The following is a 27,940-nucleotide window of genomic DNA, read 5'->3' on the forward strand; positions in this document are numbered from 1 at the left end:
AAGTTGTGTAGAGTCGCTTTTGCGGAAGAAGCAAACACTGACAAACGGTTGAAGTGAAATGATCGATATGCCCCCAATATAATTTTCTTCTTTTCTTCTCCTCTGTCGACAGAACCTCACACATCACGCCCTTTTTCTCGAAAAAACTTCGCACAACTCTCTCTCTTTCTTCTTCTTGACAACACGTAGTTGTTCTTGTCGATAGAACCTCACACAGCCCTCTAGATCTTCTTCTCGATAGAACCTCACACACCACAGCCCTCTAGATCTTTTTCTCGACAGATCCTCACAGAGTCCTAACCCTCAGCCATTTTTACTCTTTTGTTCTTGACAGAAGGTTACACAGCCCTAACCCTCAAACAAAGTGCTTGAACAGTAGTTGATCTCGACACCATCTTCTCTTGCAGCGATTGTTCAGGTATCCTCTCTTTCCTCAACCTTAGCCATAGAAACCTTCGATTTGTATGTAAAAAAGACTAGTTTTTTATCTTCAAAATCAAGGGTTTAGTTGAGGCTTTTATAAATTTCTTATACACCTTGAACATGTATCCGATAATCGAATGTTATCGGGTATTCGATAATCTAATTTATAATTTTATAATTTTTTTTTTATATAAATTGAATCGAATATTATTAGGTATTCAATAATCTAATCGAATACCTGATATTTTGACATAGTTTGTAACATCCGTTGGATTTCAAATTTGAATTGGAAAAAATAAAATCGAAATTCTAATGTAGCTCAAATTGAATCGAATATTATCGGGTATTCGATAATCTAATCGAATCCCGATATTTTGATGTAGTTTGTAACATCCGTTGGATTTCAAATTCGAATTGGAAAAAAATAAATCGAAATCCTAATGTAGCTTTGTTTATTATGGTTTATCTCTCATTAATTTTGATGTAGTTTGTAACATCTGTTGGATTTCAAATTCGAATTGGAAAAAAATAAATTGAAATCCTAATGTAGTTTTGTTTATTATGATTTAACTGTCATTAATTTTTATGTAGTTTGTAACATCTGTTGGATTTCAAATTTGAATTGGAAAAAAAATAAATTGAAATCCTAATGTAGCTTTGTTTAGTATGATTTATCTGTCATTAATTTTGATTTATTTTGTAACTTTTGTATGCTTTTGATTCTTTATTTGGTTTTGTCACCAACAAGAAAATGTGTAGAATCATTCATGTCTATGGCCTGCTGGCTGGCCTGTTAGATGGCCTGCCCAATGGCCTACCCAATGGCCTACCCAATGGCTTACCCAATGGCCTGTCGGATGGCCTAGTGCATATAATACTGGTTTCAAATTTATGTTTGTTCTTCACTATTAGGGTCATTTCATCACCCAAATCATGTTGAGTTGGTTTGGATGATGAAAAAAAATCTAAAATCTCATTATTTGAACTGGTTTTTCACGATTTGGGTGACTTGTAGTTGTTTCATCATTATCTCATTATTCGAACTGGTTCTTTATGATTTTCTTGTTTTTCATTAATCTTGGTTAAATTGATGAAAGAATATGCAATTTTCTTATCAATTTATTAAAAATCGAAATGAACAACCATATGTGGTGATTTATTTTAGTTTGATCAATGATAAAATCTAAAATTTGGTGGATTATTTCAGTTTAAAAACACAAATGTGGTTATTTATTTGGTTTGATCGATGAAAACATCTAAAATTTAGTGGTTGTTTATTTGGCTTGATCTATGAAAATATCTGAAATTTGATGGATTATTGAAGTTTAATTGATAAATTTGATGAAATTTGAAATGTAGTGTATTATTTGGTTTGATTGATGAAAATATATGATATTCGGTGATTAATTTCCTTAAATGTGATTGATTCTTAAATGTAATGCAGATGTTGGATTGTGTATTATGCAAATATTTTATTTATCAGGAAAATTTCATATGTCCATTTTTAAGAGGAGATGTTGTCGAAATTTCTATAGGATTATAAAATTTATAAATTTATTTAAATTAAAATAATTATTTTTATAATTTTTTAATATATATATATATATATATATATATATATAGGGAAATGTTCAGCACCAAACATTTTGGCAAAACATTTTTCAAAACATGGATTAAAAGTTTTGGATTGGGTTGATTTTTGGTGAGGATGATCTCTACGGTGAGGAGATCATCATCACCAAAAATCAGCCCATTCCAAAACTTCTAACCCCATCAAAAATGGTTTACAAAAAATGGACGGTCCACGATTTTTCAACTTGTAAACATGGGGCTAGAAGTTTTGGAATGGGCTGATTTTTGGTGAGGATGATCTCCTCACCGTAGAGATCATCCTCACCATAAATCATCCCATTCCAAAACTTCTAATCCATGTAGGACAAAAATGGTTGGCTAAAATGTAGGCCAAAATGTTTGGTGCTGAACGGGACCTATATATATATATATGTATATAGTATAATTATATATTTATAAGGGTATTCTGCTTATTTTTGGTGCATTCTGGGTACATTATCAACATTAAGGGTATTTTGGTTATTTTACCAGAATACAGCAGAATCCTGCAGCTGTATCAAACAATAATTACCAAATTCTGGTAAATAGTACAATACTTTTATAAGACCATCAAACAAGCTCTTCAGTGTTCCAGCTTTTTACAGTTGTTTCTTATAGCATAATCTGATTGCAAATTTTAGAAGCGTAATCAAAAGGGGTCTAAAATACCAAATAATTAACTTAAGTTTCATAACTTTCTCTCTCCTAATCTTTTTATTCTTATAAACTTAAATAAAAGTCAAATTAAGTTTATCAAACTACCCCTAAACATTATACTAAGACTATGGGCCAATAAAAAAAAAATCTACTCTTCAAGCTTTGATATCCCCATCATATTGTGTTCAATGGAACACCCAAAATCAATATGAATCAATATATTAAATTGATAAGTAAGAAATAGCTTGAAGAAGATAAAGCAAAGAACTAGAAAGTAACTAAGAGATAAAAGAGATTAGTATTGATATGTTTGAATTGATTGAATTTCATGTTTAGAGCTCCTTATATAGATAACTCCATCATAATAACTTAAAAACCTTCTAAAATACTAAAAAATAACTTTCTAATCTATATATAATATAATACCAACTTTCTAAGTTAATAATAACTCAATTTGGACACTTCTGAGCACTTCTAATAATAACCTAAATAATAAAAATGGAATTAGAAAAAAAAATAGAAACCTAAAAACAAATTAGAAACTTCCTAAGGTTGAAATAAAAATTAACTAAACAACTTATAATTTACTCAAAATTGAAATAGACTAAACACATAGGATTGAAATTAAAATTGGGTTGAGTATGGACCCAACTAGGTCAACCCGAATCAAGTTGGTCAAATCGAGTTGACTCATTCAAATTGAGTCAACTCTACCATATCTTGATAGGATGATTCGGCAATGAAGATTCTATTCTCAAGAGCAATTTGTCCTACATCAAACCCCCTATATTTGATTAAAAAATAAGTCGACCTCGAGTTCTAAAATGTTTTTTTTTGCTCGTTCTCCATTCATTTCTCGCTCTAATCCACTTCCAGTGATAACTGTTCTTCATACTCACTTTGTTGTGGTGGGTTTTCCGGTCTCGAAAGGGTGGAAAGTGAGTATGTGCATGAGTTGGGTTGAGGGGTGGGATGGGAATCAATTTCATCTAGAAAATATAATCTTGAATGTTGATTTTTGGAGGAGATTTGGTGTTGGAAAAAGTTCTGAAAGGGTGCAGTAGGATGGGGAAGGGTACGGGAGGGTTGAGCAAACGTGTAAGAGTGTTGTAGAGGTTGGGCCTTAAGGTGGAGGGTCTAGGGGGGTTGTGTGAGGGTTGCAACATAGTTGAATTGGTCCAATTGTGAGTTTGGCTAGGTGTTTTGGGGTTGGGAAATGAGATTATGTTGGAAACTATCGGGAGTAATTCGATGAAGGAAGAAAATAACTTCTAGGCTCGAATTTTATTCGATCTCTTTTAGACAAATATTCTCCCTTACTGGTTGAACCAAAGTACACAAGGGATTGATGAACAAATGCCTTCAGGATACAAAGAAGCCTTACACTCAATTTACTAAATCAGATTATGTACGATCCGATTTAGCCTAGAACACTCGGAAAAATAAGAAACTGATGATGCCTAGATTTTAAGCTTAGAGAGAGGAGAATACATAATTTTTCAGTAAAGAAATATGAATTCTAGTTGGCTTTTTATAGCCATTTTTGTGTCTGTTGACCAAGAGTTATGATTTAATGTCTCTTGGTCTAATAGTCGTTAGATTGTGTCTTATCTGAGATCTAACGATCCAGATTGCACCCTATCGAAGGTATGTGTCTCATGCCTTTTAACTAACACCTTTTAGTTGAATCTGTTTGATCTAGTGGCTCTGATCGCATCCGATCAGTTGCCATTTGATTTAACGGATCCGATCATTCCTGATCGGATACCAATCATGAACCAACACACCTGATCGTTTCTAATCGGGTACTACCTTGATCCAGCGCACCTGATCGTTTCTAATCAGGTACTGTACCGATCCATCACACCTGATCATTCTGATCAGGTACTACCTTGATTCAACGCATCAGATCGTTCTCGATCTGGTATTAATTCGATCCATCGTATCCGATCGGGAACGGATCGGATACTAACTTGATCATACAGTGCTAATCGCACCCGATCCATCATACGTGACGGATCGACTACAATCGTTGGATGGTTTCGTATCTCGAAAACTTTAAGGCTCCCCAGCTCCTCTCGACGATGCGTACGTGTTAAGTACAAAGTGCGCCTCAAAGCGCCCAATGCTTCCTAAATGCCCAATTGCCCTTTCGCACGTCGTACGTGCGCGTGCGCTGGTGGTGCTTCGCACCACCTCGAAGCACTAGATCAAAGCCTAAAGGTGTAACACAAATACAACTAACTATGTTGACTATTACTTATAAGGTACACCACTTTCTTACTTGTGAGCAATGTGAGACTAAATCTTATATACACAAAAAACCTCAAAATCTAAAGGAAAAACAAACCAATAAATCACAAAAGACTTATTTTATCTTGAAATATTCAACAAATCCCCCACTATTTCACAATATAAATAGTTAAAATTATATATATAATATTAAAACAGCTGCACCACTTAATTGGCTGCCTACGTACCCAAATAGGGCTCAAGCTTCCGTAGTTCTTACAACTAAAGAACGATTAAACGATTACATCAATTTACAAAAATTTTGGCATCGTCGTAGAGACTAGTACATAGATGAGAGGTATCTTTTGGATTTGAACCTTCACTTAGTGTAAATACTCAGAGCTTTGTCAAGGTGCTGTGGTGAACGTATCTTGAACCAAGGACCCTTAGAGGTGAGCCGGATTCTTCACACATACTTTTCTCCATGAGGTTGAGTGTTCTATTTGCTTTGCACATTAATGGCCATGCACTATGTCCTATTTTCATGAGTGTTTTTAGAAACGGTCTAGCTTTCATAGGAAACGGCCTGATTTCCTCACTCATATAGGTAAGTTCACTTGAAGTTATTCTGCGAGTCACTACTTAAAACTTTAGAATTTGTTAAGGATTTGCATCCATCCTTTATCTTGCAGAAACTAACACTAGATTTAGAAAATGGGGTAAATTAGTACTAGTGTCCTGCTAAACCACTTATTTGACTTGTTTGTACCCATTGAACCTTGTCTATCTATTTCAAGACAAAGGTTGCGTTCCCATCAAAAGTGATTGATTTATTTTATAGACCTTAGCCCCATTCCTTTAGAAGTTTTAGATATCATATCTCTTGGAAGTCCTTTAGTTAAAGGATCCGCTAAATTCCTATTGGATTCCACATAGTTGACTGTAATTACTCCACTTTTGAGTAATTGTCTCACAAAATTATGTCTAAGGCTTATGTGCCTTGATTTTCCATTGTACGCTTTACTTTTAACTTTGTACAATGTTGCCTGGCTATCACAGTTGATCATTATAGCTAGAGTGGGTTTCTTCCATAATGGTATATCCATTAATAGATTTCTAAGCCACTCTGCCTCTTTACATGAATCTGCCAATGCTATCATTTCTGATATTATAGTAGAGTCCGAAATACAAGTCTGCTTCTTAGATGCCCAAGAAATAGCAGCTCCACTTAACGTAAAGATCTAGGCAGTTGTAGACTTCGAATTTCACTCGACATTATTCCAATTTGCATCACTGTACCCTTCAAGTACATTTGGATATCCTTGATAATGTAGTCCATAGTCTAAAGTCCCTTTCAAGTACCTTAAACTCTAGATACAGCATTCCAATGCTCGGTACTTGGATTACTAGTAAAACGACATAAGACACCTACTACGTGTGCAATGTTAGGTCTTGTGCAATGCATAGCATACATAAGACTCCCAATAACACTGGCATATTCTAATTGAGTTTTAGCACGACCAGTGTTCTTGATTAATTTGATACTAGGATCCATAGGGGTAGGGGCTGGTTTATGATCAAAGTGACCATATTTCTTCAAAATTGTCTCAATATAATGAGATTGTGACAAAATCATTGCATTGTCTTTCCTTAGAATTTTAATTCCTACCATTACGTCAGCCTCCCCTAAATCTTTCATATCAAAATTAGTACATAGAAACCTTTTGGTTTCTTCTACACATTCAATGTTAGTTCCAAAGATTAACATGTCATCAACATAGAGACAGATAATGACGCCAATATTATTTTCAAATTTGCAGTAAATGCATTTGTCAGCATCCACTTTGAAACCATGAGATAAGACTATTTTATCAAATTTCTCATGCCATTGAAGAGGAACTTGCTTTAAACCATAAAGTGATTTAATTAGTTTGCAAACTTTCTTTTCTTTACCAGGTTTAACAAAACCTTCCGGTTGCTCCATATAAATTTCTTCTTCTAAATCACCATTTAGAAAAGCTGTTTTTACATCCATTTGATGGATAACCATTTTATGAATGGAAGTAAGAGAAATAAGTAGTCGAATAGATGATATCCGAGCTACTGGAGCATATGTATCAAAATAGTCTATCCCGTGTCTGTATTTAAAGTCCTTAGCAACAAATCTAGCTTTAAACTTATTTATTGATCCATCTGCGTTCAATTTCTTCTTAAAAATCCATTTACACCCTATCGTTTTCGCACCTGTGGGTAAATCTGAGAGAATCCATGTCCGATTAGAAATAATCGAATTCACTCATCATTAATGGCTTCTTTCCAAAATAATGAATCTCTAGAATTCATAGCCTCAGAAAATGTAGAGGGTTCATCTCTCTCTACATTTAATATGAACCTAGTAATATTCTTGACTTCATATTTATCTCCTTCGACAAGATAAACCAGAAAGTCAGGTCCAAATGTGCGTTCAACTCTAGCTCTCTTACTTCTCCTAGGTTCAGAATCTTGTTGATCAGAACCTTAGTCACCACTAGTGTTATCTTGAACAGGTTGATGAATCTGTTTAGGAATAGAATTTTCAGAAATTGGATCATGAGGATTTGACTTAGTCAAATTCTCAAAAAATTCTACATCTACAGATTCAATGATATCACTAGTTTCTAAATCTAAAAAACGATAAGTTAGGCTATTCTGAGAATAACCAATAAACACACACTTGTAGGTTCTAACTCCTAACTTTGGTCTCTTAGGGCTGGGTTTTCTTACATAGGCAGGTCACCCTCACACTTTGAGACGATTAAGATTAGGCTTCCTTTTGAACCAGAGTTCATAAGGGGTAACATTATTTTTCTTTGTTGGAACTCTATTCAAAATATAACAAGCAGAAATAATTGCTTCACCTACTAACGGGTAAGATAATCCTAAACTGATAATCATAGCATTTACCATTTCAATTAAGGTTCTATTCTTTCTTTCTGCAACTCCATTTTGTTGTGGCGTGTAAGGAGCTGTAACTTGATGGATAATGCCATGAGTTTCACAAAATTTAATGAACTCATTTGGATAGTATTCACCACCCCTATCAGAATGTAGAATCTTAATTTTATGATTAAGTTGATTTTCAATTTCTGCCTTAAAGATTCAAAATTTTTCAAAAACTTCATCTTTAGTTTTCATTAAATAAATATATGCGTACCTTGAGTGATCATCAATGAAGGTAACAAAATATCTATTGCCTCCACGTGTTTTACTATTAAGGTCGCATACATCACTATGAATAAGCTCTAAGATAGTAGAAGTTCTTTCAATAGATTTAAAGGATTTTTTCGTTATCTTAGATTGAACATAGGTTTGGCATTTAGAAATATTCTCTAAGTTACACTTAGGAATAAGTCTTAGATTAATCATATGTTTAATTAAACCATAATTAACGTGTCCTAATCTACCATGCCACAAACATAATGAATCAACAATATACAAAACAGAAGAAATTTCATTATCTAAATTTAGGTGTATCATGCCATTACAAGAATAATCATGTCCCACAAATTCATTGTTCTTGGACAAGGTAAGTCGATCCGATTCATACACAAGCTTGAAACCTGATTTATTAAGCAGGTCTCCTGACACGAGATTCTTAGAGAGTTCTGGAACATGGAAAACATTGAAAAGAAGTATAGGTTTTTCAGAAGTGAATCTAAGACCTATAGTCCCAACTCCGAGAATGTTGGAAAGAGAACTGTTTGCCATTTTCACTTTTGTACCTTCACCATAAGGTTCATATCTTGTGTAGAGAATTTTATCATTACAGAAGTGATTTGTTGCTCCAGTGTCAACCCACCAACCACTGTTGTTTGACACAACATTTGCAAGTGAACGAGTATGGGAAACTGTTGCAACCATTGGTTCCTCTATCACTACTGTATTTGCTTCTTTCTTGAATTCCTTCTTTCGATGTCGGCATTCTCGTGCATAATGACCAGGCTTATTACAATAAAAACACTTGATGTTTTTCTTCTTGTTTTTATCAGATTTTTTCTTGAAGGAGGAAGTTTTCTTAGGTTTTAACCTAAAATCAACTTTCTTGGGCTTATCACCCTCAATCAAGTTTACTTTGGTTTTCTCTATTTCTTCATCTTTATGTTCTCTATTACGAACATCTTCTTCTATACGAAGGTGACGTTGTAGAGATTCCAAAGTATACTTCTTCTCCTCATGCTTCATCTTCTTCTTGTAACTTTTCCAGGATTGAGGAAGCTTTGATATGATAACTCCCACTTGAAAATCTTCTAGAAGATCGATTCCGACAATCTTAAGGTCCCCAACGATTAATTGAAGTTCATATACTTGGGACAGAACCGGTTGGTCGTTGGACATCTTAAACTCAAAATAATTACTAATAAGAAATTTTTGATTACTTACCTCTTCTATTTTGTATTTTTTTTCCAAGGCTTTCCAGAAATCTTTGGCTGAGTTGACTGTACGGTAGATATCGTATATCGAATTGGAGAGAGCATTAAGAATGTAGTTTTTGCACAGAAAATCATTAGCCTTTTGTTTCTTACACCTTTCTTTCAATTCCGTATTGTCTTCTGGAGTAGCCTCAAGAATGAGTTCTAGATCATCATCTAGAATGTAGGCTATGTTCAATGTAGTGAGGAAGAACAACACTTTTTGTTGCCATATAGTAAAGTGTTGTCCATTGAAATGATCAAGACGTGACATATCTTGATTCATCATTTGGAGAGAATGAATAGTCGAAGCCTCCATCGAATAAAAGAGTATTTGTCTAAAACTGTAGGAAACTATCGGGAGTAATTCGATGAAGGAAGAAAATAACTTCCAGGCTCGAATTTTATTCGATCTCTTTTAGATAAATATTCTCCTCTACTGGTTGAACTAAAGTACATAAGGGATCGATGAACAAATGCCTTCAGGATACAAAGAAGCCTTACACTCAATTTACTAAATCAGATTATGTACGATCCGATTTAGCCTAGAACACTCGGAAAAATAAGAAACTGATGATGCCTAGATTTTAAGCTTAGAAAGAGGAGAAGATAGAATTTTTCAGTGAAGAAATCTGAATTCTGGTTGGCTTTGTATAGCCATTTTTGTGTCTGTTGACCAAGAATCATGATTTAATGTCTCTTGGTCTAATAGCCGCTAGATTGTGTCTTATCTGAGATCTAACGATCCAGATTGCACCCTATCGAAGGTATGTGTCTCATGACTTTTAAGTAACACCTTTTAGTTGAATCTGTTTGATCAAGTGGCTCTGTTCGCGTACGATCAGTTGCCATTTGATCTAACGGATCCAATCATTCCTGATCGGATACCAATCATGAACCAACACACCTGATCGTTTCTGATCGGGTACTACCTTGATCCAACGCACCTGATCGTTTCTGATTAGGTACTATATCGATCCATCGCACCTGATCGTTCTGATCAGGTACAACCTTGATCCAACGCATCGGATCGTTCTCGATCCGGTATTAATTCGATCCATCGTATCCAATCGGTTCCTGATCTTGATCATACGGTGCTGATCGCATCCGATCCATCATACGTGACGGATCGACCACAAGCGTTGGATGGTTTCATATCTTGAAAACTTTAAGGCTCCCCAGCTCCTCACAACGATGCGTACGTGCGAAGTGCGCCTCAAAACGCCTAATACGCCCTAAACGCCCAATCACCCTTTCGCACGTCGCACGTGCGCGGGTGGTGCTTCGCACCACCTCGAAACACTAGTCTAAAGGTGTGACACAAATACAATTAACTATATTGACTATTACTTATAAGGTATACCACTTTCTTACTTGTGAGCAATGTGGGACTAAATCTTATATACACAAAAAACCTCAAAATCTAACTTAAGGAAAAACAAACCAATAAATTACAAAATACTTATTTTATTTTGAAAATATTCAACAGATTATTGGAAGGGTTTCGATGTGATGGTGGTGGAGGATTGATTTGATGATTTAGGGGGACATGGGATGCAATTTGGGAAGGTATGATTTGAGTATGATTAAAATTTTGGGCAGGATTTTGAAAATTAGTAGGTTCGGTCTGACTAATTGGTATCCTAAGGTTGAGTTTTGAGGGGAATTGAGGGAGGGATGGTGAGAATCCTTAGAATCTTCGAGTTTGTTTTTTATAGAAGCCAGCTCCAGCTCTAAAAGCTGGTCTCTGGAAGAAGCATAAGCCCAGAACTTGAAAAGCCACATCCAACAGAAGTTTGTTCGTTACAGAAGCACATAAGCCAGAAATTGATGTTCGTTTGACAGTTTTTTATTGATGGATTCTAGTAAAATGATCAAAATACCCTTAATGTTGATAATGCACCTAGAATGCACAAAAAATGAGCAGAATACTTAATAAATATATAATTACACTAAATATATATATATATATATATATATATATATATATAATAAATTTATATTAAAAAATTATAAAAATAATTATTTTCAATTTAAATAAATTTATAAATTTTATAATTCTATCGAAATTTCGGCAGCATATCCTCTTAAAAATGAACTTATGATAAAGAAAATACATGCATAATACACAATCCAACATCCACATAAAGATGAAGGGTGTTTTGGTAATAAAGTAGTGATGATGAATTGCTTTTGGTCTTTGTAGTAAAGATGAAGGGTATTTTGGTAATTTCATTTTATTTTTAAGGTTAAGTTTGGTTGGAAATTTGATTAAAGATGATGGGTATTTTGGTAAAGATGAAGGATATTTTGGTAAAGATGAAGGGTATTTTAGTAATTCCCTTTTGTTTTTTAAGGTTAAGTTTGGTTGGAAATTTAATTAAAGATGAAGGGTATTTTGATAATTCCTTTTTTATTTTTTAAGGATAAGTTTGATTGAAAATATGATTAAAGATGAAGGGTATTTTGGTAAAAATGAAGGGTATTTTGGAAGATGAAGGGTATTTTAGTAATCTCATTTCATTTTTTAAGGTTAAGTTTGGTTGGAAATTTGATTAAAGATGAAGGGTATTTTGCTAACTACACTTGAGCCGTTTTACGTTTTTGGCTTCCCGCAAAAGCCATTTAAAGAAATCCTTCTTAAGCGACTTCTTTTAAGAGCTATTTTTAAGCTTCAAATGAAATTCGCGGGAACCAAAAAAGCCCAAACGAACATCATTTATTTAGTTTTTTTGGCTTAAAAGCAAAAAAAACTGGTTCCTGAAGCTCAAACGAACAGGGCCTTCATCTCCAAGGGTTCTCTTACCCTTTCTTCTCAAGGATGTTGAGAACCATGCCTTGAACACGAGATTCAATAGATTCGAAAGGTATTAAGAGAATGTGTTCAATGGAACACACAAAATCAATTTGTATCAATAGATAAAAAATTGATAAACAAGCAATAACTTGAAGAAGATAAAGTAGACAACTAGAAAGTAACTATAAATAATAACTAAGAGATAAAAGAGAATAGTTTTGATATATTTGAATTGATTGAATTTCGTTTTCGGAGCTCCTTGTATAGATAACTCCATCATAACAACTTAGAAACCTTTTAAAATACTAAAAAGTAACTTTCTAATCTATATATAATACCAACTTTCTAAATCTATTATAACTCAATTTGGACACTTCTAATAATAGCCTAAAGAATAAAAACGAAATTAGAAAAAAAAAAATGGAACCTAAAAACAAATTAGAAAGTTCCTAATGTTGAAATAGAAATTAACTAAACAACGTCTAAATTACTTATAATTGAAATAGATTGAACACATAGGACTGAAATCAAAATTGGGTTGAGTATGGACCCAACCAGGTCAACTTGAACCAGGCTGGTCAAACGAAGTTGACTCGTTCAAACTGAATCAACACGGCCAGATCTGGATAGGTTGATTTGACCATGAAATTCTATTCTCAGAGAAATTTTTCCTACATCAGAAACCATTCCTTTCTTTTCGGGAAGACTTTTCAAGATTGCAAAAAATAATAATAATAAGAAGTGGCCATTTTTGTTGGCTTTCCCATCAAAGAAATCTTCCCTTTCCTTGCATAATGCAAGTTCTTTTCTCCGAAAAAAGTGAGATTCCCAATCTTCAATCAATTATTTCTCCATTTTAAATCTCGTTTTGTGCTGCAAAGCTTTCACAATCATGCAACAATGCGTGCCAACTCTAACATGAAGATTGGACTATAACGGTATAACATACAAGTCCTGCACATCTTATGTGGCAACCATGAGCATTGGTTGTCTACAACAGAAATCTTAAATGTGCTAATGAAAACATCCATACATATATAGCTTGCCATGAAATTTATAACCCATGTGATAAAAGATATGAAGTGAGACAAACATGCTACTTTAAAATGTACAATACTAGTAAAAGCATGCTGAAAAGTTTAATGGTAGCCTTCCTAATCTGTGTGTCAAGTTATTTTTGACATACCAATGTTTTAGCAGAAATGTATTATCCTTGTTACATTGACCGAACGAATCAATTTTGAGTCAAGCTATATTTCAATTTTGTTGATTAATAATGAATATCTATCTTCAGCTTTATGTGCAACATCTTGGTATAGATTCCCTTTATAATAAAAAAAAACAAATCTTCTCTTCACAAGTACCATGTTCATGTAATCAGAAAACAAAACTACAATTTAATTGCGGATGATATGAACCTGCTTATTGCTTATATGCATGAGAAAGTACTGTCCTAATTCATTGTGTTTTATAGGGATATCCAAAAAGCCACACAGAATTTTACAACTCTTTTAGGTCAGGGATCTTTTGGTCCAGTATATAAAGCTACCATGGCTACAAGTGCAGTGGTAGCTGTGAAGGTGCTTGCTTCTAATTCAAAACAGGGGGAGAAAGAGTTCCAAACAGAGGTAAGTGTGATTTCTACAACATACTTGTCAAAAGATAAAAATAAAAAGGTACTTAGAGCCGTGGTATTGAATTTCTAGATACATTTAGGAAACATACTGGAATATTTCCAGTTCCATGGGAACCAAAAAGAAATATTATTAATAAATTTCCATTTACTTGATATGTATAGTTTGAATTTGGAATAAATATACTATATATAGAAAATAACAAAGTAGTAGTCAATAAGACATGTAATGGAGGACCTACTGCATGTAATTTTGAATCACTAATGTATATAAACTTTCATTGGTAATTACAAGCATGATCTAATTTCTATAATTAAGAACTATTTCTAGCTAACAGTAAGTCTTTAAATGATTACTAATTTTAGTTTATGAATTATAAGTATGCTTTTCCACTTGTTTTTTAATTTCCCAAACTTATAAATCATATTTTCTCTGTCTTTTTTGAATTCCATATTACTTTTATAATTAACAGTATTTCCACAACTAGAAATCTAGAAATATTTCCATTTCCAGGCTGATCTAAATTTTAACCTTTGTTTGGATCCCACTTTTATTTTCAAAAACTAAGCTTCATAATTTTTTTTTTTTTTTGGTAACCCAGGGAGTATCCCCACCTTTGGTGAGACTAATCTCCCTGGGGCCGCACACACCATCCCACCGTGTCACATGTTACAACATTTAAGTAGCCACATTTCTGTGGAGGGGCATATAAAGACTCAAAGTCACGACGTCAGGAACACACCCAGTCGCTTCTTACCATCTCAGCTAACCCTGGTGGGTATAAGCTTAGATTTTGATTACAGTGTTACCTATTTGTTTTGGGGATTTTAGTTTGAATCAGACAAAAAGAAAAGCTAAGGCTAAGTAAATTCAACTTTGACCGTCTTGGCCAAACCCAAATGGTTTAGAGTTCAAGTGCTTCACTATTTTCTTCTCATAACTCCAATTTATAAGCCAAATAAAAATAATTAGGACTAAATCTTCAATTGGTACTGTTTTATAATATTTTCAACTTTATAGAAAAATGTGTTCTATCGTGTGAAGAAAGTTCTAGCATCTAGAAACAGCTCAATGTAAAAATACAAGAAACAATAATGTGTTATCTCCTTCATCTGTTCAAGAAACAAATTTGCATACTTTCCATCTCTTGGAAAGATAGAATAGTGCAAATTTGATTGGGACTAACTGAATTGTTTAATTACCAGAGTTCAACTAGTATATGAAGTACATTATAATTAGATTCAAGAGAATACAAGATATGATTGAGAATGCACGCACACACACACACACACAAAGAAGAAAGAAATAAATAAAAGTGCTTTGAAGACCCTGTATTGCCCTAGTCTACCTATCGTGGTTCTGCTTCATTACAACTTCCAATGCTTTGTCATTATCGATCCAATTTTAAATGGTGTAGGCTAAGTTGTTCCCATTTTGAAACAAAATAAAGTGGTCTTTAAAATAGTAATGAGTTGTTAAAGTCTACTTTGTATTTTCATGGAAAGCCCATCTGTGAGCTTAATCTGGTATTTTTGTAGGTACTTTTGCTAGGTAGGCTCCATCACCGGAATCTTGTGAATTTGGTTGGATATTGTGTAGATAAAGGTCAGCACATGTTGATATATGAATATATGAGTAACGGGAGTTTGGCGAACCTTTTATATAGTAAGTTCATGTCACTTTTTTCTTTCATTCTCCTTGAAAGCTCATTCACTTACATAGAAATATGTTTCAGAGAACTATGTGCTGCAAATAAAAAAGAACCTTAGTTTAATTGGTAGGTATTGGTCGCATAATGCCTCTAAAGTGTGTATTGATTTTAGCTACCAAGCATTAATTCGAAGAGAAATATCCTTACCAATTTCTCCATCTTAGTAGATAATACATCCTAGATAGCAAAATGGGTTCTTTGGGCTCTTTGGGATAATTCTTGCCCACCACTCTTAACTACCCATTTTTCATTTTATTGAATCAATTAACGTGTGGTGGAGTCTCACTTTATTCGAATATTTGTTGGTGTAAATGCACTCAGATGGAGGCGAACAAGTTTTGAGCTGGGAAGAAAGGCTTCAAATCGCTCTCGATATTTCACATGGAATTGAATATCTTCATGAAGGGGTACGTTGGGTGATATAAATTATTGTTCAAAAAAAAAAAAAACATTGATTTAGTTTCAGGAAAAGCAAACCTGGAGAGTTAAAATAAGCAATTCTTTGACCAGGCTGTTCCGCCTGTCATACATCGGGATCTCAAGTCTGCTAATATACTGTTGGAAAAATCGATGAGGGCTAAGGTATGATGATTGCATTAGTCGAATTTTTTTATGAGAAAAAAAAAACTGATAAATGGCCATGTTTAAGTCTAGATGTTTAGTAAGATATCCCATATATATAGGACATTTAACTGCTAGTATTTGAAAAAAAGAATATCGTGAAATTCAGTTACATTTTTGAAGTGTTGCTTTATGAATATTTGGTGTACCCTTTACTGAACCTGGACCATAAATCTGTTTGATTGGTGATATCTAGCTGTTATGAGCACTTATATTCATCATTGGCTTGGTACCTTTAGTTCTGTATCCAAATGCTTGTATTTTAACTCTCCATTCTGCATTTCTCTTTTAATTCATCCTGTGTTAGTCATGTTTACTGCACATGTATTCCAATCCAAAAAATCCACTTGATTAAACCCACTTCAGATATCAAAATAACAAAAAATCGCAACAATTTGAAAATTGGGTCTTATTTTTTCTTGACAATCCAACAAGTCGGAAAAATAACACATTAATCCTATGGTTGGTCATCCAACAGCCATTATTTTTTAGAAATATTGACTCATTGTCATAGGTGAGACACCTGGTAGGTCCATATTTGCACTGGATATAAATAAGAGAGCAGCTATTGGCACCCCAACTTTTACTTGTTACACCACAATTTCTTAAATCATTTATCTCATCCCAATTAAAGATTAAAACACTCTTCAAACATTACAAAAAATTTACAACACATTAAAAAAAATTTCCGTACTTGTTTACAATTATGATCCGGTTCATATAAAATCCCAAAGCCAAAACATAGAAATCTAGAAAAAAAGAAAAGAAAAGAGAGAGATACTATTGGCAGCCTAACTTTTACTTATTCTCAACCATGTACTTATTTTCATTATTTTTAATTGGGGTGTAATAAGTAAAAGTTGGGATGCCAATAGAAGCTCTGATAAATAATTAGAAATATAAAGAGGAAAATCATCTCCGCTTGCATGCACATTCACATTCACATTCATGATGGCTACACCTATGAAAGTGGAAAAACTTGAAGCAACTAAAATGCTTGTTCACATTTATGATGATTCGCAACCATGCCTTTGTTTTCCTAATTCCTTTCATGTGTTTGATCTTCACATGGCCCTCAAATCAGGTTGCTGATTTTGGATTGTCCAAGGAAGAGGTCTTCGATGGGAGGAAGTCTGGCCTAAAGGGTACATATGGCTATATAGACCCAGATTACATGACTACGAACAAGTTCACAAAGAAGAGTGACATCTATAGTTTTGGGATTATCCTCTTCGAACTCATTACCGCCATCCACCCTCAACAAAACCTATTGGAGTTCGTCAATCTCGTAAGTCCAAAGAACCCATCCTAGTAGAAAAGCCTCTAGTGCAAAACTAACCGCAATACTTATATTTTATTTTCAAGGCCTCCATGAGTTCGGATGGAGTAGACGAAATACTTGACAAACAACTTGTTGGGAAGTGCAATCCCGAAGAGGTGAGGCTCCTCGCAAGAATTGCTCACAAGTGTTTGCACAAATCGCCAAGAAAGCGCCCTTCGATTGGAGATGTTTCACAGGCCATATCAAAGGTAACACATCGACGCCTTAATAAGGAAGATAGCATGTCTTTTATGGGAGGAGATGTTCCTGAGGTTATAAGACGGATAGAGCATCAACAAGTGGAGTTAAGCAACATGGCCAGCAAGAAAGAGAGAGTACACCAGTAATTCCAATTTGGCATTTTGCCTCGGAGAGCTTTGCTTTATCTGAGAAGATGGACCATAGTGTCTTTGACATAGATGGGTTATCAACTTGAATTTTGTATGGAATGGTTTTGTAATACTCTTTGTCTACATCCTTCACATGGGTAAAAGCCTTTTCATGATAAATAGTCATCATTGCTTCCATTGAGAATTGTTGGCTCTCAGTTCATGTGAGAGGGAAGCTTAAAAGCATGTACAGGTACACTTCTGAGTATTTCAGTTAATCGAAAAGTTATTTGCACGGTTAATGCTGCTCGTTATTTTATTTGTTTGTTAAGAGAAATCGAAAATAATTTGATTTGACATTCATTATGGATTAATGTAGTCCTGTGATGGCAACCTCTAATGGCCTTTGGGCTGTGGGTTACATGGTTTTCGAAGGTATCCATTGTGGGCTTTTGATTCTCTTATGGCTCCGAGGACCACCATAACTTATCATCACCAAGTCGTTGAAAACTATTAAAACAACTTTTGTGACCACAGGCCATTATTGCTCGGAAATAAGAAAGTTGTCTTGGTAGAGGAAGGTAAGAACCTACATCTCCCATATAAGAACAATGTTCTTTTACATGGAAAACGATACCATCAGCCCTAGTAAATTGGCATCCCAAGGTCTAGATTGTTGGATAATCCTCAAGTTGTGTGAACATTGAGTACAGTATAGCCAACTTCCATAGAAGAAGTAATCAGATGGACAAACTCTACATCAATGATACCTTAAGGGAAGGTGAAGAGGTAATTAGGGAAGGGGTGGTGAGCTTTTACAGAGATTTGTATAAGGAAAAGGAATCCTTAAGACCACAATTGGATAATCTAAACTTTAAATCTTTGAACCAGGAGGAGAGGGTGTGGTTGGAAAAACAAATAGGGGAGGAGGAGGTTAGATCAGTTCTTTTTCTCGATGAGTGGGGATAAGGCACCGGGGTTAGATGGTTTTAATATGGAAATTTTCAAACATTGTTGGGATATCGCCTAGAAAGATTTCATGGAGGTTATCAGGGAATTGCAAGATTTGAAGTGTCTGGATTATAGTCTTAATAGTACTTTTGTGACCTTGATCCCTAAGAAAGTTGAGGTGGATAAGTTAGGAGATTCCAGACCCATAGTTTGGTGAGCTCAGTGTACAAGATTATATCCAAAGTACTAGTTTCGCGGCTAAAAATAGTTCTCCCTAGTTTTATCGGTGATGAGCAATGGACTTTCATTAAGGGAAAACAAATTCTGGATGGAGTGTTAATGGTTAATGAGTGTCTCGATTCTATGATTAAGAACAAGAAAGAGGGGATGATAAGGAAAATTGACTTACAAAAGGTTTATGATCATATGAGTTGGGACTTCGTAGAGTATATGATGGGGAGGATGGGTTTTGGAAAGACGTGAATCAGTTGGATTATGAAATGTGTCACTACGGTATCTTACTCAATTCTCGTCAACGGGAGTCTGACTGGAATTTTTAAGGGTTCGATAGGGTTGAGGCAAGGGGATCCATTATCTCATTTTTTGTTTCTTATTATAGCCGAAGCCTTGGGTAGATTGTTTAATAGAGCAATCAATTTAGGTAAGCTTTAGGGGTTTAAGGTGAATGACGGACCATTGATCTCTCACCTTCAATTCGTGGATGATACACTAATTTTTTTGAAGCATTCGAGGGACCAGGTGAGGGTGCTTTGTGTGTTATTGTGCTGCTTCAAAGCTATGTCAGGATTACACATTAATTTGCAGAAGAGTAAGCTTTTCAGGGTAGGAGAGATGAAAAATATTCATTTGATGGCCACAATTTTGGGCTGTGGGTATGACACCCTACCCATGTCTTACTTGGGCTTACTGTTGGGAACACCCTACAATAGTATCAAAATTTAAGATGGCATGATTGAGAGATTAGAGAGAAGATTGAGCACGTGGAAGGCCAATTATCTATCGAAAGGAGGGAAAGTAACTTTGATCAAAAACACCTTAACAAGTATCCCGATTTACTTTCTATCGTTATTCATGCTTTCGAGGTTCGTCGAAATTATATTGGAAAGTCTCACGAGGAATTTTATGTGGAATGATAGGAATGGCACGAAGAAGTATCATTTGATTAAATGGAAAGTGATTTGCAGGCCCAAGAAAAACGGGGGGTTGGGCATTAGGGGGCTTAGACTAGCTAATAGAACACTTCTAGGAAAATGACTTTGGAGGTTCGACGAGAAAAGGGGCAGTTTATGGAGGAAAGTTATTATAACCAAGTACGGGGAGAGAAGATTAGGTTGGTATAGCGGCGAGTCTAAAGATTCGTATGGATGTAGCGTCTGAAAAGGGGTTCTTAAAATGATTCAGGATTTCGAGAGAGGGATTAAGTTCAAAGCGGGTTTGGGGAATTGAGTTAGATTCTGGGAAGACACCTAGTGCAGCACATCGCCTCTAGCAACTCAATTTTCGTTTTTGTACGCTTGTTTTCTTAGGAAGAATCGCTTAATCCAGCAGTGTTTGACTTACAACGAGTCTAGTCCTACTTGGGATTTAGGGTTCAGGAGAAACTTTAATGATTGGGAGCTAATTGAGGTGACATCTTTCCTTGATCTCCTACATATGTTTCACCTCAACGATTGCGAACAGGATAAGTGTGAATAGATAAGGGCTAGGGATTTGAAATTCTCTGTCAAGTCTTTCTATAAGTGGTTCACTCATTTTGCAGAGCGATCCCTATCGGGATCCATCATTTGGTCCAAGTCAGTTCCCTCTAAAGTCTCTTTTTTGGTTTGGTTGGCTTTCCTTGATGGGATTCTTACGTTGGATAATCTAATTGCTCAGGGTTGGATCACTCCCAATTGTTGCCCCTTTTGGTTGAGGGATGGAGAATTTGTTGATCATATTTTAATTCATTGTTCATTTTCTTACAATATTTGGTTAACTTTCCTTGGTCTGTTCCATATTAATTAAGTCTTATCCCGTAAGTTCTCCTTGTTGTTAGTAGAGTGGACCAGTAATGTTTTCCACACCAGAAAATAGTTCCTATGGGCTATGTTTCCCTTGACTATTGCATGGGAGGTTTGGAATAAAAGAAATAACAGGGTGTTCAACAGTAAGATTAATACCTTTCAAGCAAGTTTCTTATAAATTTTGGACTTTTTATACCTTTAGTCAAAACAGAACATAGAGTTCGCGGGATTAACTTTTGATGATTTTGTTTTGAGATGGAACTCTTTATGTAATCATTAATGCTATAGTCTTCATTTTCTTTGCTGCTATTTGTAAAGCTTTCTCAACCTCCTTGTAATTTATTTTCCTCTTTTCAATATATTATACTTTATTTTAAAAAAAGAAAAAAACCCATTTGTTTTCAAGATCAAATTGTTTCTAAAGCATCCTTTGAAAGTTAGTGTTAATCTATACCTCTAGTGTGATTGTGATCCATATGTGATAAAATTTGTATTTGTCTCGTAAAGTGGTGAGCTCTATATCATAAGCATTCAATGTCTGGCTGAATAGGGTCTTTAGATTCACCCAAATGTCCATGCGAGTTCTACGATTCTCAAGACGTTACAGCCCCTTCGGGACTCCATGTTCTACTCGGCTTTGATTCCAAAATTTCATTCAGACGTACTGGGAGTCTAGCTTGAACACAGAACACATGGTCAACGTCCAACATTTAGATTGCAAGATTCAAACCATGACCCAACATGATTCCACTCGAATAGAGAATTTAGGATTCAACTGTACACTAAAGAGGATATCAGATTCTACTTGACGAAATTCTACCTGAGACAATCCCCAATTTGTGCATGAAAATCTCATTTTCCATTAATGAGATCTCGCATTCTAAACAACACTAAAGCACAAGCATCTAATATCAAATAAATGAAAGTAGTGTTGTTCAATCAAAAAAGATTAGAGAACCAATTCAAAACATCAGCAACTCATGGACCATTACACATAAATGAACAGCAGAGAAAGAGAGAAAGAAAAGAAAGCAAACATTCTCATCCCCTTCAAATTGTTAGATGATTCATACTCTCTAGTCCTTCAAATTCTAAGAATATTTACAACACTTCCCTCCCAAACTAATTCAACTACAATACCTTCATCCAGGAGAAACAAAACCAAATCTTATTCATCTTGCTCTTTCTTCTCTTTTATTTATTTATTTTACATCCAACGACACAGATAACCGACTCAAAACTGGCATGAAGTTCCTAGCCTCTGTCTCTGTCTCTGCCCAACTCCCACAGACTTCCGGCTAGCAAATGCAGGATACAGCAACTCCTGAAACTTCTCGAGGAAAGGACCCCACTCCTCGTTCATGTCCGCCAGCTTCACAAAACACGTGCTCCCGGGTAAATGCTCATTCACGCTCCTTATATTGCCCGACGAAGTGCCTGCTAAATAATTTCCTCCTAGTTTTGAACCTATACTTGTGTTTTTCAGCGACGTGGAAAGCTTGGAAACAGTTGGGGCAGGAACCCGAACTGGTGGACACTTAAATTCATCCACCCTTACAGACTGTTCTTCGCCCTCACTTTGTTCTTCCTCCTCAATGCTCTCCACCAGTTTAGAGAGTGGGTTTCGGCCATTCCCACATCTGAAACTCGAATGAAATGGTTCTTTCATCATGAAACCGTCAGCTTCGACTTGCTCACAATCCATGTCAAACAAAAACTCCTCTTCATCACCCGCTTCGGCTTCAGGAAAGAATGATGAGTCCCTTTCCGCTATCAACCTTCTTGCTTCCATACAAATAATCTCAAGCTCGCTTGGCTGCTCTTCGGGGCTCCTAAACTCCCTACTCATCATCTCGCCAATCTCACCAAGACACAAACCAAAAGCTGCTGCCTCCTTTAGGAAAATCGTGCAGAGAACCAGCACACGGAGGCATGCCTCCCGAATCATGGGAAGCTCCATACGAAGCATATCTGAATCCTTTAATGGATCAAGCTTCATTATATACTCGAGCTCGTCCTCGGAAAATGGAATCGATGCTTGGGGCCAATGGATCCACTCAAAGTACGGGTCTTCCAAGCTCTCTGGCAAGCAAAGGCCATGATCGATTGGAATGAGCTCCACCTGACCAAGCCTCCCAACCCCATCAAGCTTCCTAACCAAAAGGTTTCCTGCGTGTCTGTCAGTGTTAAAGATCCTAATATCTAACATCCCTATCCTATGCACCGTGGCAACCGGGAAGCTCGAAGTCCCATAATCACTAGCATCAAAGTCGTGAGGAATGAACTGCTGGAAAGATGCAATCTTGCTAACTTGCTTCCTCTCATGAGACTTGTTTCCATTCACACCTTCGTTAACGTTAAAAACCGAGTGTGTGATCTTGACTAGTGCGGTAGAGGGCACACTTGCAAAGTGATCGTGGTCAAGAAGATAAGCCGCGACTTCTCTATAACCTGTCTCACCAACCCTAACCGACCGTTTAAGACCTGGCTGTCCAAGAGCTTTCCCAATGAAACCTTTCGGATTGTTTGGTGCAAAGGGTTCTTCATCCGTAGGCTTCACAATCGCAACACTCTCACCTTTACTGTTTCTAAAATAGTAAGCTCCTCCAAGCCCACTATGAACAGCTAACGGATCAACACCAATCTTAATCCCCTTAACAATGTCCTTCACTAATTGTTTTGTAATAGCAAAGCGATTTGACCGCCCTAACCCTAATATTTCAATTGGACCACTCTGATCCCTTTGTTGAAGATCCTTTGCTCTAGGGGAAAGACACGGAGTTGATGAGCTCCTGTGAAGTAAATTCCTAGTGAGGAGAAGAGGAGAATCATTTCGAACGGCACTAATATCGTTCTTCAACACGAGATCCCCAAATGTCAATGAGCTCTCCTCAGTTGGGAAATCGAGGGCCACTTGCAACTTTCTCTTCACCGTGTGGGCGTTGTCACTCCGATCTACCTCCAATCCCAAAACACAACCCGTGTCAGTTTGCACAAATATTCGCCTCCGCCCCACTGGTTTTCCCTCCATTTTCTTGTTACTGTGGTATTCGTTACTGATGGAGCCTTCGAGTGCAGAGACTGCCATCTGTGTCTGAACAGGGCTATTCGAGTTAGACGGCATGGAAAGATGAGAAAAACAGGTGGTTTTCGAGGCTGGCGGTGGCAGCAGCAGAGAGATCCTTCCTCTCTCAAGCGAACGCCAAACTCAAACACCGACACTGTGTGTAATAGAGAGACGTATGTTTCCCAAACCACCATTAATCAATGAGTCGAATTCCAATTGCCCATGTGATTCTCACATCAGAATGAATGACACAATGGCATGGAGTCAGAGAAAGAGATTGCTACATCGGGGCAATGCAGAAGGGCCAATATCTGCAAAAGATTTAATACGAGATAAGAGATTAACACAAATTCCCTAAGTTTCTCAATAAAGAATAATAATAAACAATTTCCTTTGCTCAAATAACAACTAAAAAAAGTATTATCAATTCTATTTCAACCAAAATATGGGGGAAATAATGGAGACATGATAGTTACAAATAGTATTATGATCCCAAAGAAATATGGACTTAACTTTTCGCACCATTAAGACCTAGGTATTTTTTGTGTATTGGTTGGATTAGTATCATCTGGTACAGAGCCAACACCACTTCTCCAGGAGTCCAACTTTGAAGCGGGCAGCCCGCATCAAAATTTCCGTAGAACCCTCTTGGCAGCATGACACGGGGATTTTTATATCTATTTCACACCCCTACTTTTTCATCAATATTTGGGATACCTCCTTGGAAATGCCACGTGTAATCCAAGGAAGAGGGTTGTACCAAAATTTTGAAGCAGGCTGCCGCCCACTTCAAAGTTATTTTCCCTTCTCAAGTTGAAACCTCAAGAGAAGCAATTTGGGGAAAGGGTTATATGGGATCCCAAAAAGAAGGGTACCAAAGTAAAAGCTGCTACAAAGTGGGCAGCGGGGGTATTAGTGGAAGGGGGCGACCTGGGGTGTAAAGAGAGGGTATTGGACTGAAAAGTGCTATAGAATGAGCCGCCATGGATATGATGTGGAATGTTCTGATCTCAGAGATATGGGTTTAACTTTCCACACAATTAAAACACCTCGATATTTTGTTGTATTGGTTGGGTTCGTATCAGATAGTTTCCCAATAGTGTTAGTGATCTTGTATTACATTAATCACAAAGTTAATATTTTGGGTAGATGATAGGTCTTCACATTAATCAACTTTTTCTAAACCTAGCAAAGATTAGAATCCTGCTGTAGTGACCTCAAGATTGTACCACATATCACATATCCTGACATGAAAGTGTGTCGGAACCATAGATGCTTTTTGACTTGTATCCCGATGATAAGCATCTATGTCAGGACGTGCGATATGAAGTACAATCTCAAGGTCACTTCAGCATTATTCCAAAGATTATCACGCATTTGGATCCTATGATCTACCTCTTCCATATATACAAAGGAGAAGAGGGTATAATCTCAATAAATAAATAAATATTTCCTGCAACTCCAACGGCTATTCTATGGAGAGCGAATAGAACTTAGAAAAATATAATAAAATTAGTTCAAAAACGACTAAATCTCTTCGTTCTTAACTTAGTCTAATACCATTTCAAATTGTAACCGTTAAAGAAATTGAAAGATCGAAGTGATTTCGACTCAAATCAAAGATAAATCTCTGCAAAAATGATCAAAAACCCAAATTAAATTCAGATTTGGGAAGAAACCCATAACATTTCAAGCAAATCTTCGAATACCCAAGGGTGTAATTGGACTGAGTTGATTAAATAAATCGATATTCCAGGAAAAGGGGGGAAAAACCCTAAAGTGAGAGAGATAACTCAATGAAAAACAAACGAAAATACAAGAAAAAAAGCTCACCAGAAAGCGAGATCTGGAAAGATGAAACGAAAGCTTGAAGGGGAAACACTACCAGCCGTCGATTTCCTCTCCATGATTTCGATGATCAGATCAACGGCGTGGATAAGAGTTACAGAACCTTCAACAATCTACTCTTCTGAGCCAAAAAGTAGAAAACTTCCCCTCCCAATCCCCTCCAAATCTTCTTCTTGACTCCTTCAACTCGTCTTAAGGTGAGAAGGGATATAAAGGGTAAATTTTTAAAGATAATTTAGATCTGCCCCCATCGGGTTTAAGTGAATTTTCAACATACCCTTCTATGTTTTTAAACCAATAACGTACCCTTATTCTAGTCTTCTCTTGGAGACCATTAGAAAATTACTTAAAAGGCACTCAGCTTCATCACGTTGACAACAATGATCCTCCCAAAAACCCATTATCTTCGATGGTAAAACTATACCTTGGTCTTGGCCAAGGATTTGGTGTTAATTTTAAAATATGGGGTATATAAAATATTTACTAAACTTTAGAGGTAAGTATCCAATAATTAATTGTTCCTTACTTTCATTTTCACCTTTGGGGAGAATCTAAGAACAAAAACAAAAGTGATTTAGACATCCCTTTCTTTGTTCTTTTGTTTTAAATACGATGATTCTCTTTTGACTTACATCTTCTTTTAAAGATTAATGTAAATAATATAAATGTTCTCATCTTTAAATTCTTACCTTTTTTTTTTTTTTTTTGCTAAAAATATTTTAAATTCTAGTTTGATTTATTTTTAACCTATTGAATATGATCCTCAATCCTTTGTTTTATTTGTTTTGTAGAAAATTCTTAATTTCTTTTACCAAAAAACCAATTTTTCTAATTCTAAAAAAATCATTTTTTTTTCTTTAAAGTTTTTAAGTTATTGATCTCAATGGAAATTTACTTTTGAAGTATTTAACCTCATCTTCAATGTATTGTAGAAACTCTTGATTTTTTTTTTTTTTTTTTGCATAAAAGTAAAATTTTCTAGTTCTCCAAAAATTCTATCTATTTTTTACGTATCATCTTGTTCTTGAGGTTTAAAAGTTAAATGAATGAGAATCTTAAGGTTGAAGATGAGGGTAAAAACTTTACCCAAAGGTTGAAGATGACTTAATTTTGGAAAAGAAAATCAAAGGTTTTTAATTATATCAAGATTGAATATAATGGCATTTAGGTAATTTATAGTTGTATCTCATAATTAATTGTTCCTTAATTTCACTTTCGCCTTTGAGAAGAATCTAGAACAAAAATAAAAGTTGATTTAGGGATCTCTCTCCTTGTTCTTGTCAATATTAGAGATACCCTCCTTGTTTTAAATAGGATGATTCTCTTTTGACCTACATCTTCTTTTAAAGATTAATATAAATAACATAAATGTTCTCATCTTCAAATTCTTACTAATTTATTTTTTAATATCTTCAGCTAAAAATATTTTAAATTCTAGTTTGATTTATTTTTTACCTATTGAATATTATCCTCAATCATTTGTTTTATTTGTTTTGTAGAAAACTCTTAATTTCTTTTACCCAAAAATCTATTTTTTTTAATTTCAAAAATCTCATTTTTTTTTTAAAGTTTTTAAGTTATTGATCTCAATGGAAATTTACTTTTCAAGTATTTAATCTCATCTTCAATGTATTGTAGAAATTCTTGATTTTTTTTTTATACATAAAAATACATTTTTCTATTTTTTCAAAAATTCTATCAGCTTTTTACGTATCATCTTATTCTTGAGGTTTAAAAAGTTAAAAGAATGAGAATCTTAAGATTGAAGACAAGGGCAAAAACTTTACCCAAAGGTCGAAAATAACTTAATTTTGGAAAAGAAAATCACGGGTTTTTATTTATATCGAGATTGAATGTAATGGCATTTAGGTAATTTACAGTTGTATCTCATAAAAGACTTAAATAAAAAGCATGTAATTAGTTGAAAACAGAGGGTGTATATTTAATATTAATTAAAAAAGGAGGGGGTATGTCTAAATCACCCAAGAATAAAAGTCCTCATGAAAAGCAGAGACTTGATTTGGACCGGACCTGATAATTTCGACTTTAGTTGGGTCATGGTGGATTTGACATAGTGATGTCACTGTCAAACAATTAACAATAGCAGACCGGCGGCTATACCGAATCACTCTTTATTTCTACTTATAATCCTACATTGGCTTCTCCAATGGAACCGGCAACTATTGGTAATGGAAACATATTTACTACTTTAACAGATTCCAAATTTAAAATTTTCAAAGATGCCTAATGTTCATCGATTTAAAAG

The 27,940-nt window shown here is 35.3% G+C and overlaps 1 protein-coding gene and 1 pseudogene across 4 annotated transcripts in view; one reads left to right on the plus strand and one right to left on the minus strand.

Annotated features, from left to right (window-relative positions):
* Positions 1 to 18,086, plus strand: part of CRLK2 (Protein kinase superfamily protein) — a 29,280-nt gene extending 11,194 nt beyond the window's left edge. For all 3 annotated transcript variants that reach the window (XM_086433794.1, XM_086433795.1, XM_086433793.1), the window contains exons 3-8: positions 13,643 to 13,796; positions 15,341 to 15,467; positions 15,835 to 15,920; positions 16,024 to 16,095; positions 17,219 to 17,422; positions 17,500 to 18,086. In XM_086433794.1, the coding sequence (XP_086289920.1) occupies positions 13,643 to 13,796; positions 15,341 to 15,467; positions 15,835 to 15,920; positions 16,024 to 16,095; positions 17,219 to 17,422; positions 17,500 to 17,802 (946 nt within the window). In that variant the 3' untranslated portion in view covers positions 17,803 to 18,086. The remainder of the gene's footprint in view (positions 1 to 13,642; positions 13,797 to 15,340; positions 15,468 to 15,834; positions 15,921 to 16,023; positions 16,096 to 17,218; positions 17,423 to 17,499) is intronic.
* Positions 18,087 to 21,778: 3,692 nt separating this feature from the next.
* Positions 21,779 to 25,870, minus strand: LOC147405909 (phosphatidylinositol 4-kinase gamma 7 pseudogene; annotated as a pseudogene). Its single transcript, XR_015176141.1, has 2 exons — positions 25,660 to 25,870; positions 21,779 to 24,137 (listed from the first exon to the last, which is right to left on the minus strand). The product of XR_015176141.1 is annotated as a phosphatidylinositol 4-kinase gamma 7 pseudogene (transcript).
* Positions 25,871 to 27,940: the final 2,070 nt, after the last annotated feature.

The sequence above is a fragment of the Akebia trifoliata genome, chromosome 3, assembly GCF_017979445.1.
Source record: "Akebia trifoliata isolate Shusen 1 chromosome 3, ASM1797944v1, whole genome shotgun sequence".
In the NCBI taxonomy this organism is placed as follows: domain Eukaryota; kingdom Viridiplantae; phylum Streptophyta; class Magnoliopsida; order Ranunculales; family Lardizabalaceae; genus Akebia; species Akebia trifoliata.